This window comes from Colletotrichum aenigma (genome assembly GCF_013390185.1).
Source record: "Colletotrichum aenigma strain Cg56 chromosome Unknown KSG_Cg56_contig06, whole genome shotgun sequence".
NCBI classification, from domain to species: domain Eukaryota; kingdom Fungi; phylum Ascomycota; class Sordariomycetes; order Glomerellales; family Glomerellaceae; genus Colletotrichum; species Colletotrichum aenigma.
This window is the reverse complement of record NW_023500912.1, coordinates 4,013,726-4,027,457: the sequence shown is the minus strand read 5'-3', so window position 1 is coordinate 4,027,457 and position 13,732 is coordinate 4,013,726. Positions and strand designations below refer to the sequence as shown.

The 13,732-nt window shown below is 50.9% G+C and overlaps 6 protein-coding genes across 6 annotated transcripts; 2 read left to right on the top strand and 4 right to left on the bottom strand.

Moving 5' to 3' along the window:
- Window positions 1–987: 987 nt before the first annotated feature.
- On the bottom strand, window positions 988–1,671 carry yjlB-3 (Uncharacterized protein; the record flags this gene model as incomplete). The annotated part of the gene is made up of 1 exon (XM_037325334.1): window positions 988–1,671. The coding sequence occupies one exon, from the start codon at window positions 1,669–1,671 to the stop codon at window positions 988–990; it is 684 nt and encodes a 227-aa protein (XP_037176710.1).
- A 643-nt stretch (window positions 1,672–2,314) lies between these two features.
- On the bottom strand, window positions 2,315–3,456 carry aflV-1 (Cytochrome P450 monooxygenase aflV; the record flags this gene model as incomplete). The annotated part of the gene is made up of 4 exons (XM_037325333.1): window positions 2,315–2,380; window positions 2,434–2,578; window positions 2,712–3,258; window positions 3,318–3,456. The coding sequence occupies 4 exons, from the start codon at window positions 3,454–3,456 to the stop codon at window positions 2,315–2,317; spliced, it is 897 nt and encodes a 298-aa protein (XP_037176709.1).
- A 1,941-nt stretch (window positions 3,457–5,397) lies between these two features.
- Window positions 5,398–7,090, top strand: sdnJ-1 (Glycosyltransferase sdnJ; the record flags this gene model as incomplete). Its single annotated transcript, XM_037325332.1, has 3 exons — window positions 5,398–5,993; window positions 6,042–6,728; window positions 6,790–7,090. The coding sequence occupies 3 exons, from the start codon at window positions 5,398–5,400 to the stop codon at window positions 7,088–7,090; spliced, it is 1,584 nt and encodes a 527-aa protein (XP_037176712.1).
- A 555-nt stretch (window positions 7,091–7,645) lies between these two features.
- On the bottom strand, window positions 7,646–8,023 carry CGCA056_v010084 (uncharacterized protein; the record flags this gene model as incomplete). Its single annotated transcript, XM_037325331.1, has 2 exons — window positions 7,646–7,867; window positions 7,937–8,023. 2 exons carry the CDS (start codon window positions 8,021–8,023, stop codon window positions 7,646–7,648), a joined length of 309 nt encoding a protein of 102 aa, XP_037176711.1.
- A 1,007-nt stretch (window positions 8,024–9,030) lies between these two features.
- Window positions 9,031–10,816, top strand: phacA-1 (Phenylacetate 2-hydroxylase; the record flags this gene model as incomplete). The annotated part of the gene is made up of 3 exons (XM_037325330.1): window positions 9,031–9,147; window positions 9,215–10,367; window positions 10,440–10,816. The coding sequence occupies 3 exons, from the start codon at window positions 9,031–9,033 to the stop codon at window positions 10,814–10,816; spliced, it is 1,647 nt and encodes a 548-aa protein (XP_037176706.1).
- Window positions 10,817–11,184: 368 nt separating this feature from the next.
- CGCA056_v010082 (uncharacterized protein) lies at window positions 11,185–12,258 on the bottom strand (the record flags this gene model as incomplete). The annotated part of the gene is made up of 4 exons (XM_037325329.1): window positions 11,185–11,958; window positions 12,007–12,074; window positions 12,124–12,160; window positions 12,214–12,258. 4 exons carry the CDS (start codon window positions 12,256–12,258, stop codon window positions 11,185–11,187), a joined length of 924 nt encoding a protein of 307 aa, XP_037176705.1.
- Between the last annotated feature and the right edge of the window lie 1,474 nt (window positions 12,259–13,732).

The window sequence follows — 13,732 nt, the reverse complement described above, 5'->3', positions numbered from 1 at the left end:
AACCGCCTCCGCCCTATCCGTAATAGCCAGGCGATTCTGAACTTCCCGCTCGTGATGGTAAATGCAAGCGGCGCTGTGCTGGAGACAGTGTGTGTCCTGGGGATCTCGCGACGCGCGTGCGGCGAGACGGGCATACCAGGGGCTTTCTGGTGAGAGAACGAGGTCAAGCCCCACGTCCTCGGCAGAATGCGGGCTACCCGACTCGGGCAGAGGTGGGAGTGGCATAGCAAGGACCTCGACCCTGTCCGGCAGCCCGCAAGAGCTGCGGTTGCGGTAGGTGCCTTTGATTATGGAACGGGCTAGGTCCTCGGCGCGTGCCGGTCTAAACGCGCCGGGGGAAGTGTCGTAAAAGACGTAGGCGTACGCCGGGCGCAAGGTCATCATGTCGGCATCCTCCGGGGTATTTGCGGAGACTGAGTATGCCACGAAGGCTGGGATACCTTCATGGCTAGATGCTGGGTGGATGATGGTCTTAGGCCGGGGTGCCGGTCTTTCAAACAGTTGTGGCTGCGGCAGCTCCTCGTTCTCTTCGTCGTCTTCGGTTTCTGGCGTGGGTGATGATACCACGAAGTGAAGTCTGCGGCAACCCAAACACATTGTTTCGAGTCTGTCGGGCCGTGAAAGTATGCAGTGAGACCCAATGGGTGGGCGGTGATTAACAGTGAAACCGGTTGAAAAATGTATGTGTATATAGACACAGAAGTTTGTGTTTGCTGAAGAATACTGAACAGTCTAAAAAGACACTACACCTTTCGACTATTTCAGATCTGATCCTGCTAAATAGAAGGACAATTTACCATATCTTATAGACAAAATATTATATAGTATCTCATAAGCGTATTAAAACTTCTTATCACAATTACATTTTGATAGAGTGTCTCATTCATCACGATAAATAATCACAAGTGTATGATTCTGGTGTGTTCATATTAATTATCATAAGGCCGGGCTTCAATGCCGAGCAAGCACGGTAACAATCACCAAGTCTCACAGCTTCACCTCGATATCATTCTGAGCGCCGCCAACTCCCTTCCACGCCCTCCGCAATCCATTCTCCGAGTCTCCAAACACCGGGTCGAGCTTGGGCTTCGGCACGCCCCAGACCTTCTCGAAGTCGCCTCCCCCGAGCACAAAATCCCACTCTCCTCCGCTGTAAGCACCCATCATCGTGTATCCCGACAACTCAACCTTCCCCAGCGCCTCGCGCGGATTGTCGGCTTCGATCCCGTGTCCCTTTCCGGGACTCAACAGCCCAAATGGCGCCTCTGGCCTCGTGTTGTAGGTCTTGTGTGCCACTCCAGCAGGGATGATGAAGACGTCGCCAGCTTCTGCCTGAAGCTCCACGCCGCCCTTCTCCCAGGACGACTCGTACGTGTTCTTGTCCAGGTCCTCGTCGGTATCTGCCACGCCGAAGCGAATCGTGGCGTTTCCAGACAGAACGGCCATGCACTCGTGGGCCTTGGAGTGGAAGTGCGAGAGCTGGGTCTGGCCGTATCGGAAGATCCACTGAACGTCCCATCCGTTGGTCGTGAATCTATCCCATACTTGCAGGGCAGAGCAGTGCGATGTCTTCGGGTCTTTGGGAAGGACGTTTTTGTACTGCAGCAGCGGCCGAGGTGAGTTCGGAACCAGGTCCGTTGGGAAGAGATGGTACTGTCTGATTTCAACCATTTTGTTTGTCTCTAGTGTGCTGATGATGAGTGTTGATCTCAAGCTGCGGCTTCAAAACGTCAGATGCCGCAATTGCATTCAAAAATGAAGTTGGGTACAAGAAGACATCGACAACGGTCTTATCAGGTTGATATATCACGGTTGGAGAATCGGCAGGTCAGACGAGGACCGGCGAATCGGGTATCGCATCCGATCCGGAATTCCACCTCCGTTTTGCAAGTTCGTCATCGCGACCCCGCACGCTCCAATCGCCCCCCGGATGCGGAGTCCGGCCCGGATGGCTCCCATTTCCTTTTCTGCTTTTGGCGTATCACCACGGCGGATTTCTTGGCGGACTTGCCAAGATAGAGTCGTTATCACGATCATCGTTCATGGCATTGGCGCGTGGAGAGGTAGCCCATGACAACTTGAAAGACTGCATCATAATCTACACATTTCCTTTCCTGCTCCTCCGATAAGACGCATGGGAAACGAAAGGTATATTGGATTAAGGGTATGCAGATGAGAAAAGTACATTCCATGATCGTCATTGGGACTGAAAAATTGAACCTCAGTCTAATTTGTCGCTAATTTCGCACAATCATCTCGTCAGTCCCGCTTCAACCCTATCATAACAGATTCTTCATCGGAAAGACCTCATCTTTTAGGCAGCTTCTGACTTCAATGACGCATCAGTCGCCGTGGAAAATTGGATGGGGCAATTGTGTTCCTTGAGTTCGGTTAGTGTTGGAAGCATCCCGATCTCGTGCTTCATGATCGTACCATGACTTTGGTGAACTGGTCGTCAAAGAACAATTCAAACCGAGACGTAATTCCAGGACTGAAATCGTCAAATTCGGGGACAACCGAAGTCGTGTACGTGCGATATATTGCAGCTACCAATGTCGTCATTTCGGCCATCGCGAGACTATTGCCATGTCAGTTTTCCACAAAGGCCGATGCAAGGAGTACTACCACCAGAAGGAAGAGAGCGTGCAGGATAGGACGTTTGATTGAATGACAGAGTCAACATGCATCGAAGGGGAAAGGGGGAAACATACTGCAAGCCGATACACATCCGGCCGCCGCTGGAGAAGGCCCAAAACCAGCGATTCATCTCTGCTGCTTTAGGTCCTAGCCATCGATCAGGATTGAATCTCAGAGGCTCTTCAAACACCTCTGGGTTGCGGTGAAGACTGTACGGCGACATGCTGATGGTGGCGTGCGCCGGAATCGTGTAGCCGTCGATGTCTGACTCGGTCTCGAGTGAACGAGGCTCAGAAGCGGGAAGAGGAGCGTACAATCTCAGTGTCTCTTTGATGATAGCGTTGAGGTACTGGCATTTATCGCTCGCCTCGGCCTTTGGCAACCCGCGTTCATTAAGGGAGTCCGGGGCCAAGTTGAGGACTTCATTTCTCAGTTTGTCCTGGAATACGCGATGCTCTTTACGTGATAGTGCCCAAATGAGGTACATGAGCGTGTCGCTTGTGGTGTCGATGCCAGCCAGAAAGTGATCCGCACACTCTGAGGCTATATCGAAGTCATCCATCGTGCCTAGCTTGCGTTGAAGCGCCAGACGGTCGACTATTGAGCGTGCCGTATCATCCTCTGCAGTACACATGAGTCTCGAGACTAACGTTAGGTGTGTTTGCTGCTACTCGACATACCTTTCTCGGCATCGGAATCGTCGCCGACTACAATGGCTTCCTTCTTCGATTGCTCGTAGGCCTCCAAAGCAAACTTTCGGATGCCAGTGTAAGTCGCTGGCTTCGCCATCGGAAGAATTGGCGCAACCATGCGCTCCATCGTATGCGTCCGAGTGTACAGCCATTTCGTTAGCGATGGAAGGTGTGTCGCGAACCAAGAAAGCCGTCGCCGGGCTGGATTGAGGATGTCATCAAGTAAGGCCTGGTCCATCTTGGAGCCTTGTAAGGCAGATGTCGAGCCATTCTTTCCGTATATGAATGCCGTAATATTATCCAGCGAGTGGTAGTGCAGAGTTCTGAATGTTTCGCTGATGAGGTGAGGTTCCTGCGCAATTAGAAACATGTATTGCCGTGTTTTCTCTTCTACCATGACGGAAACTGGGAATTTGAGAATGTTGGTCTTCGAATAAGCATGGGCAAGAAGCCTCTTGCGCTCTCCATGTTTTTGAGTGGAGTGGAAAGTGAACAGGTTCTGCCGACCGTAGACATCAAACATCCGGTAGAAGGAAGTCCTGCCATACCTGCTTCTGGGTCCGTAAATGGTACGGAGAGCGCTCAAGCTATTGAAAGAAACTTCTTCAGGTCCGATTCGGACGGCTCGACCGTATTTATGATGCAATCGATGGATCGTACGTGTTCGGGTTCCCCTCCAGTCCTCATAGGCTAGTCGCCATTTCGTCAACGCAAACGATTTCGGCCCCGGTACATGCCTCAAGGGACTCAGCAGAAGTGAGTCAAAGACAAGGCATTTGGCCAAGAAAGCCGCAAGTATGGCCAAAGCCACGATGGCCGAAACCGATGCCATCACAAATCGCTGGTTCCGTGCTGTGTGAGGCTTATCACGTTGAGTTGAGGAGTTGTGCCAATCGGGGACCAAAGTTACGTAGTACCCCAACTCGTTATCGGAGCGTGTGGTAAGTCCGATACCGCGTGCATCTAGCATATGTATCATGGAACGTTGTTATCTAGATGACTATTAGTCAGAATTTGAGATTGCCAACACTTCTTGGCGACCACGGTGCGACAATTTACAGTTAAAAAGTTGGACCACGGCGATCTTCGATCTCTATGAGCAGGGTCCACACGAGGTCTCGCTGTTTTGTACCAAGGATAATAGTACCGGTTCTGCCGTCAATGCGCTAGATCAAGTGTTCTTCTAGCTGTCTGAAAAGCACCGAATCAAATGTCTTTGCTTATTGGTAGCGGCAACAAAAAGCTCGTGTAGCTCCCAATGAATGACCAGGAGCTCTTCAGCAACCTATGTTGATGAGTTTTGCTTGCCATAGTAAACCTTGATCTCGATGTTTAGTTCACTCGTGCTGCCGACTCTAGTGGGTGTAGCTTTTTGATTGTTGACTTCTTGACTTCTTGGCGAGATAGCTCTTGCGGCTCAAAGATCGTGATGAACACCAACGACAGCATCGCATGGTGATGGTGGAGTGCAACACCCATGAGCGGACTCAAAAGGAACAAGGACATCGCGAAGGTCACGCATAGCTCCAGTATCCACTTGCGAACGTACATGTAAGCCGGTAATCCGAGGTCACCCTTGCGGCCAATTCTGCCGACGTGTCGTACGAATTTCCTTCAAGGGAGTTTCCATCTCGCAGCCTAGTGCTTATCGCGCGCCATTCTGAGTTACATCGAAATGCATGTCCCGTATTTCCGTCGGGTCCGGCCCGTTTACGACGGCCCCTTTATGTTGATCTGGCCAGTCTGTTGGCAGCGCAAAGCCCACCATATCCACAGCGAAATGGACTTTTGTCACTTAGCCGCAGAGAACCAACATGGACCCTTACTTATTCATGCTGACGATCATCAACAGCTCGGACTTTGGTCCCCAATGGGAAGCAGGGAACTTCAATCTGATTTGCGAGATACGTTTCAGTCCAGGCCCCTTGGGTAAGTCCCAGTTCTCACACCTGCACAGGCGCGACGACATACAAAATGGTCCGAACCCCCCGCGAAAGACCCGAAGGGTGCCTTTGTCTTTGAGATTCTATGACCATATCATCCCCGACCCGACTGGAAATTTCCCACCATGTCCAACCCCGGCAAACGAAAAATCCTAATCTTCTCGGACTGCGACTTCGGGCAAGCCAATGTCGTCCTTTCAACCATTTACGCATTGGTCCGCGCCGACCCCAACGTAGAAATCCATGTCGCCTCACAACCGGGCATGCAAGGCCAGCTTTCCCGCATCATCAAGCAGGTATCCAACGATCTTGGATCCGCAGCTGCAGAATCTATCAAGGCCCATAACTTGGTCGGGCTATCTCACTGGGAAGCCATGGAGAGACCTGGTAACCCCAATCTCGACTCTTGGGCGTGCGATCCGACAATCCCCAACATGGTCAGCATGCTGTCTGTCCTTCCGGGAATAACTCTCCCGTGGAGCGCAGAGGAGTTTGTCGAAATCTATCGGGACGTCGAGCGTGTATGGGGCGAGGTTCAGCCAGACGTAACCGTCGTTGAAAATTTCTTCGCCCCTGCCCTTACTTTTTGCCATAACCTCCGCCCAAAAACACCGTGGATAGTCCTGGCCCCGAACACGATCAAAGAATTTGCCCTATCTGCGCAACCAGGATTGCCCAGTCTTTGGAAATATCCCATGTCAGTCTACGGAAGTCACGCCTCGTAGACGGAAGCTTTCATTCGAGTAATCATTTTGCTAACATGGCCCAGTTTCAACTCCGCCATTTCATACCCGGTGCCTCTTCACCAGATCCCGCTAAACATATTCTATAACGTAGTCGCGATGATAGCCATACTCACGAGTAGGAGACGGGGGCGTTGCATAAACCATATGAACGAACAGCTGGGTCGAGGGCTTCAACTCATCACGATCAACGAACTTGGTCTTCTCGCTCCGCCGCCACCTGGGATTCGGGTGATGGTCGCAAACAGCCCGGACATCGACTTTCCATTTGACGTCATTCCGGATTTCATGGTCCCCTGCGGTCCAATTACAAGACCTGCAGCGCCTATCTCGACCGAAGATCCGGAACTCGCAATTTGGCTCGATCGCGGCCCGACAGTTTACATGAACCTTGGAACACATCGTTCGTTCGATGTTGCCAAAGCAAGAGAGGTGGCCTACGCTTTCCGCAGTTTGTTCGATGCTGCAAAAACCTCCCATCTCAGTAATTTGCAACTCATTTGGAAGATGCCTAGGGTAGCATCAGAGGGAGACACTTCCGGCTTTGAGGGCCCTTGGAAAGAAATCAAGGATATCCTCGAGTCTGAGATCGATCAAGACCGCGTCAGAATTGTGGATTGGATTACTGCTGAGCCCAAATCTCTGCTTCAATCTGGCCACATTGTCTGCTCTGTCAACCACGGAGGATCCAACTCTTTCCATGAAGCGATATGGTATGTGACCATCCTCTCCTGATTTGGATCTCATCAGAGCTAACACGCATTCTTTTTATAGTTGTGGAATCCCTCAAGTTATCCTACCAGGATGGGCTGATTGTTACGACTTTGCTCTGCGCGCTGAATACCTGGGCATCGGCAAGTGGGCGAGCCGTACCGCACGACCGTTATGGAAGCGAGAGGAGCTTGCCAAGGGCCTTGAAGAGGTTCTCTTAGGTCCTCAGGCAATGGACATGATCAGAAGAGCCCAAGAACTTGCGAAGCGACACCCGGAAGGTGCAGGCCGTGATCGTGCTGCAGAAGAAGTTCTTAAACTATTAGATGGCAACAACACGAACGGGGTGAATGGAAAGCACTAAATCTTGTTCTAATGGCAGGGTGATAGATATAGTTGTAGGTTTAGCGCGCAACGCAGGTCTTTAAGGTCGCTGTTTCCATCAGCGTCAGTCGCTGTTATATCATCATGTTCATCATCGTCATCAACATCTTCTCCACCATTATGACCAGTGAGGTCTTCACATAAGCCATGTGAGATTTCGAGGTCTGTTGTTATGGCCTGCTGGAAAGTTAGGTGTTCTAGCAGATATTATCCCACTTGCTCTCGCCTTGTTCTCATCCGCAGCACAAGGCGGTTGTGCGGACCGGATACGTTCTGTCATAGATTGAGAAGATTGGTGACAGTCTTCCTTGACTATGGTTGCCAACCTCGTTCCCTTTCCGAGGCAATGAGCAGTCAGGAGAAAGCTCTTAGGAACGCGAAGTTTCCCAGTCAGACATGGAGTGGGGCAATAAATGGGTTCGCCAATGGTTGTCCATGCCGAATACCAGAGTATATATGTAGAGTGTGTGCGATTTCTGATCTTTATACAGCCTGGCCTGTAATTGTCTAATTTAGCACCTATCAAGGAGTCTTGTCAAGGCCTAAGTGAAGCATGAGGATGAAGCCAGATGAAATCAGGCTTTACAGCAACGGCACTATTACAGATGTCATCAGTGATGTTCTTAGCGCGGTAGATAGTACTTACAGCAACGTAGCCACGCTCTTCATTGGTGACCTTGACGCATTCACCCTGGACTCTCTCTGTGTTTCCGCAAACCTGCGATGGGCCCATGCTATTGCAAATGGCCAGAGGGTACTAAAAAAAAGTACGTTTGCTTGCACTGAAACTTTTATTTCCACAAGTTTTCTCTCAATTTCCACTTACGCAGTCAGCGGACCGATCCATGCACTGACTGGCAGCGAAGGGCACGAGCAAGGCGGCCATAAAAGCGATGGTGCTGGATTGACGCATAGTGAGGTTGTATATGTTGTGGTGACGTAGAGAAAAGCTGGTGAGTGAGGCTTTCTGATGGAGTCTTGAAGCTGAAGGTGAGGCTAGTTTAGTGATGTTGACGGATATAGTCTGAGCACGAAATGACCGACGGACCTAACCACTTTTATATAACTTGGGGATCCCGGACTTTGCAATCCACAGACTGGATGGCTGAAGTACTCTTGCCGTATTCATCCTGCTAAGCACCGTCTCACAGAGTAGCAGTGTGGGTTATGGAGTTTCCGTAATCTCATGCCTAGGGAAGCCGGTGGAGGGTTTCCTTAATGGTGAGCAATCACTGTTTCCGCCCCTCCTAGTTAACAGCATTGCATGGTAATTGACTCGACGGGGCGGTGTATCTGTAAAGGCGGTCGACTAATTAGCAAAGAAAAAGCTGAGGGAGCTTAATGGAGCCTTCGTTGTATGGAAAGCTCCGTGAGGACCGCAATAACCTTCCAGGCCGGTTTTGCTCTCGGTCTTGGTTCGTAGTTGAAGCGCCAAGGAATCCCGTGAGGTCGCAAAAATGAGAGTGCTAGCCCCAACACAAACACCGCCACTGTGGCCGAGCCGTGTCATCGTCCGGCCCGGCTGATCCAATACGGAGAGAGAATAATCACGCACTCGCCGTATCCATCTTGTGTGAAACGAGAGCCTTAGTCTATCTAAGCTGTTCTTTAAGATACAGATGTTATTTCAGGAGTTAATAGATAAGGTAAGCAACGGCCTAGATAGGGCACGAGTGAATCATCCGATATCTAATTGGTGGCACTGGCCGAAAGCGATAAGCCCCCCGCACCCTATGCATCGGCATACCCAACCGCTAGGTCCCCTCACATCGGTGACGTCGGCCCCGTCTGAACACCCTAGCATAATCGATGAGTGCTATCATCCCCGTAGGGGAAACAGCTCATAACAAAACGAATCCAAATTCTGAGAGTTGAAGCACGGATGACTGCCGGGAGCCTCAGCGAGACAGAACGATCATCATGTTTGCTTCAGACTCTGCGAAACTTTCCTTCGTATTGGACCTCCAGAGGCCTCCAACTCTGGCGTCCATCCTAACAACAATCGCAATCCTGCTACTACCTTATTTCATTTACAATGTTCGTTCCTCTGCATCCTTCTGTCTGAGTTTCCGTCGCCTGTTGAGGGGACCACTAACCATGACAGGCTGCCTTTGGTACGGATATACCCTTCATCAAGGGCCTCCCGGAGATGTCCGGCTCGATTCCGGTGTTCGGGCACCTTCTCAAGCTAGGCGAAGACCACGCGTCAACATGCGAAAATTGGTGGCGGCAAGGAAACCCCTCCGTATTTCAGATCAAACTCGGCAACACCAGGGCCGTAGTCTTCAACTCCTTCGAGGACATCCGCCAACTCCTCATCGGCCACCAGAACGCCGTTATTGATCGGCCAAAGTTATACACCTTTCACGGCCTGATCAGCTCTACCCAAGGCTTTACCATTGGCTCTTCCCCTTGGGATGACTCCTGCCGGAAGAAGCGCAAAGCCGCGGGCACTGCCCTCAGTCGGCCGGCCCTGCGCAGTTACTACCCCATGTTCGACCTCGAGAGCTACTGCATCCTCCGCGACCTGCACAAGGACTCCCGCAACGGCGAGCTCGAGATAAGTGTTCGACCCTACATCCAGCGCTACGCCCTCAACACGACCCTCACTCTCTGCTACGGCATCCGCATGGACGCCGTCTACGATGACCTCCTTCGCGAGATCTTGCATGTCGGCTCGGCCATCTCTCTGCTCCGCAGCGCGTCCGAGAACACGCAAGACTATGTTCCGATCATGCGCTACTTCCCCAACAACGAGAAAAGCCGCCGCTCCAAAGAGCTCCGCGAGCGTCGCGATGCGTATCTCAACCATCTCCTTAACAAGGTCCGCTCCATGATCGAGCGCGGCACCGACAAGCCTTGCATCTCGGCTGCAATCCTCAAGAACGAGGAGACGAAGCTAACGGGCGTTGAGGTGTCCTCCATCTGCTTGTCGCTTGTGTCTGGTGGTTTTGAGACCATCCCCGGGACTCTGACGTCGACCATCGGATCGCTTTCGACGAAAGAGGGACAATTGTGGCAAGACCGCGCCTATGAGGATATCAAGAGGCATTACCCAAACATACAAGACGCATGGAATGCATGCTATACCGAGGAGAAGGTTCCGTACATCAACGCCATCATCAGGGAAGCCGGAAGGTATTACACTGTCAGCTCGATGAGTCTGCCGCGGAAGACTGTCACGGAGGTCAACTGGAACGGCGCCGTCATCCCGCCCAAGACGATGATACTTGTCAACGCTCAAGCTGGCAACCATGGTTCGTTTGCTCCTTATCTGAATACCGAGTACCATCGTATTGTTCGTTGAATCTAACGATGAAGAAACACAGACAGAAATTACTTCGGTGAAGATGCCGGCAAATTCGATCCGGAGAGGTGGCTTTCCTCGATCGACCCGCCCACTGAGAAAGATGTTTCCGGCGTCGGCCATCTAAGCTTTGGGCTTGGCTCTCGTGGTTGCTCAGGTCAGTATATCGCCCAGCGCCTGTTATATGCCGCTTTGGTCCGCCTGCTGTCCTCGTACAAGATCATAGCGAGCGAGGAAGAGCCTCCCAACACCGACTACGTCGAGTACAACCTGTTCAAAGCGGCGCTCGTGGCGATCCCCAAGGACTTTAAGGTCAAGCTAATCCCCCGAGACACAGCCGTCACCGAGGAATGTCTCAACGCCGCTGAGAAAAGGACCAAGGAGCATTACGTAGAATGAAGTTATCTTGCTGGTTTGTGCCCGTAGTAATACTCAAATGTTGCAACATGAGAAACTGTTTTGGATGACACTATATCAGGAGAGCGGTCGTGAAGGATTATGTTCAGGCAGTCAGCATGGGAAGGGGGCAAAAAGGATCTAAAGCACCAGCCGCATCTCCGAAATGGCATCAGCATCCAGAATAAGACAATGAAATACCCTTCAAGATATTTAATATTTGACTTAATGCCCAGCACGATATGATATCCTTAGTTCCTCTCCTTCGCATAAGCTCCACCTGGGTACCTCACCGGCCCCTGAACCTCTCCGGGAACCACCTCTTCGAGCTCTAGCTCTAGCTCGCTCTCATCTGCATCCATCCTTGTGGACTAAAAAGAGAAGACAAAATCTTTCTTGTCCTCCGCACTCACAACACTCGCTACTTCCGTAGCGTACACTTCCTCCGCAACCTCTTCATCTCTCGCATTTATTGCGTTTTCTTTGCTCTCAGCTGACTCTGTATCCTGAGCCTTCCGCTGTACCGCACCCAAACCTCTTCTGGGTGCCATGCCCCCGCGGACTGTGCCGTTTTGACCGAATAACTTGGACCAGCGGTATTTGAAGAAGATCCGAATCGCAGGAAGACATACGACAATGACCGATACTGATGCTTCGATGCCTGACCAAATCAGGGGATCCGTAAAGTCCCAGGTCGGGTTAAGTGAATGCGTGAATGGGGCAAGGTAGTGAAGCCGGATACAGGCAGTGATGAGAATGAATAACCCGAGACTGAACATAAGCGAAATGCCGACTTTTGAGCGTTTGGAGGTATTCAATCCCCACAGCAGCGGAAGAGGCAAGACGAGAATAATAAGATCGTGGCTGATGCCAAGGCCCCCTGCAATATTGACCAGTCTGTGGAGATCCAGGCAGTGATATGTGCCGAAGTCTCTTTTCCAACCATCCCAGTTGAAACAAATCGGCGTGCATTGGAAAATTTGTAAAAATAGGATCACCGTCATTGATAGAACGATGTATGTGATAGTCGCGTAAGTTGCCCTTCGAAAGGACTTGTTTGGGAATATCCTGAGGTAAAAGATGAGTACTGATATCTTAGTCAAAGTTATCGTGGCTAGGTAAAGGGGTTCGTCGATGAAGAAGAGCTGTAAATGTCAACATGATGTCCAGTTTGAGGCGGTAGGTCTCCATACCTTCAACCCGAGCGTGAGCTTATCTGGTTCAACCATCCATATGTCTTCTCCAAAAGCTAACGCTCCAGCTGGGTTATTGTCAGTAAGGACCTGGAATGGTGAGACCATAGGACATACCAATTTGACCAATGACGACTAAGACGATGAATATGGCCTAGGATTAATCAGCGGATGAGTTGCTGGAAAGTGTCTCAAGATCGGACGTACACCGCAGACGATCATGATCCAGTCGCCGGCTTCGAGTCGAGGCATCATCGTACATCTCGCGTATAATCGCAACAGGACTGTCACGGGCTAGAGCTTGGATTGATATCTCCGGCTTTGCCGGAGCAGTTACTGAGATCCGGCTCCGTTGGACCCACTACTCTGCTGCAGTACACCGCCTAACCCGGTCTGCTTCACCGCTGTTAGGTGCCTACTCTTGTAAAGTCCTTTCTTCCTTCTTCAGCTTAGAATAGTCAATCGACGGCACCTCTACGTTGAACAAGCCTAGGGGCCAGCCCCTTACAAGGACCGCCAGGATCCCAGCAATTTGAAGAATTAGTGGCGCCATAATATCTGCTTTTCGGGTACGAATAGGCCGTCCGCATGCCTTTGCTTCTATCTTTGCAACGTCTGAGAGGTTGTCAGTTGTAGCTGTGACGAATGGGGTGGGTGACCAACCTATAGCATCTACTGTGTCACAACGCTGGAGAAGACACGTCTGCATACTCTTTCGCAGACTATCATCACTACATATGCAGGTGTCATTTGTCGCGACGTTACAAGCCGACAGCGGTAGCTTTTCCAGGATACACTCTAGCTGTGTGCAGATAACAATATTAGCACCATTTCATGAAGCTGAGCCATGGCAAAACCCACCCCGCATTGTGGCAAAACACCTGCATACTCTATTAGGGATCCTTGGGCAGCCCCCCAGGAAGTGGCCATAAGGCTGAGCCATAGCAAGTGTCTCATTGCAAGCGATACTGCCGCTGCTGCTATCGCTGATAATGATGGTAGTAATGCGGGAGAGAGTCAAAGAGAAGAAACAAGAAAAAGGGACGAAGTCGCTGGCCGTGGCCTGAATAAATCACCTTCGAACGGCCAGTAATAATAAGAGAGGCATGCGAAGATTATGATAGCGGCAGGACTTAAGTTGGTTACTGACGTTGTTGATCTTAATGCGCGAGCACCTCGTTCCGTTTTGATTCCCACCACGCGGGACACCCTAATTATCCCCTACACTAAAACAACCTGGCTGAGGGGTCGATTGTCGAGTCAGAAACAAGAAGCCGGAAAAAAAGCTAACACAGAATAAGACCGAGAGTCTCTCTCTGACATGCACTTTCGAGCGACTCAGGTGCGAGCACGGTTGTTGTAGTGAAGAAAACCTATTCAGAAGACAAAGACCGGCCTGGACCAGCGGACGCTATCGTGAGCTAAACGCGGGGTTGATGTGTGGAGCATCGCGTGGGTTCGGAGGCGTCCGACCCGGGTGGCTTAATTACACAACAGTCTGGTGGACAAGACCTGGTGGGATTCATACAGAGACGGCTTTCAGTGTCCAGTTCTTTGCGAACAAGAGCAATACTGCGTGATAGGAAGCGCTACTCTGTACTTTTCTTACCATGAGAACATGACTCATCATAAGCAATGAGACTCATCATAAGCAATGAATATCATCAGGAAACAATGTCTTCCCTTGATCGATCCTCTTCGCGCCGATCGTGATGATGTTTAACAC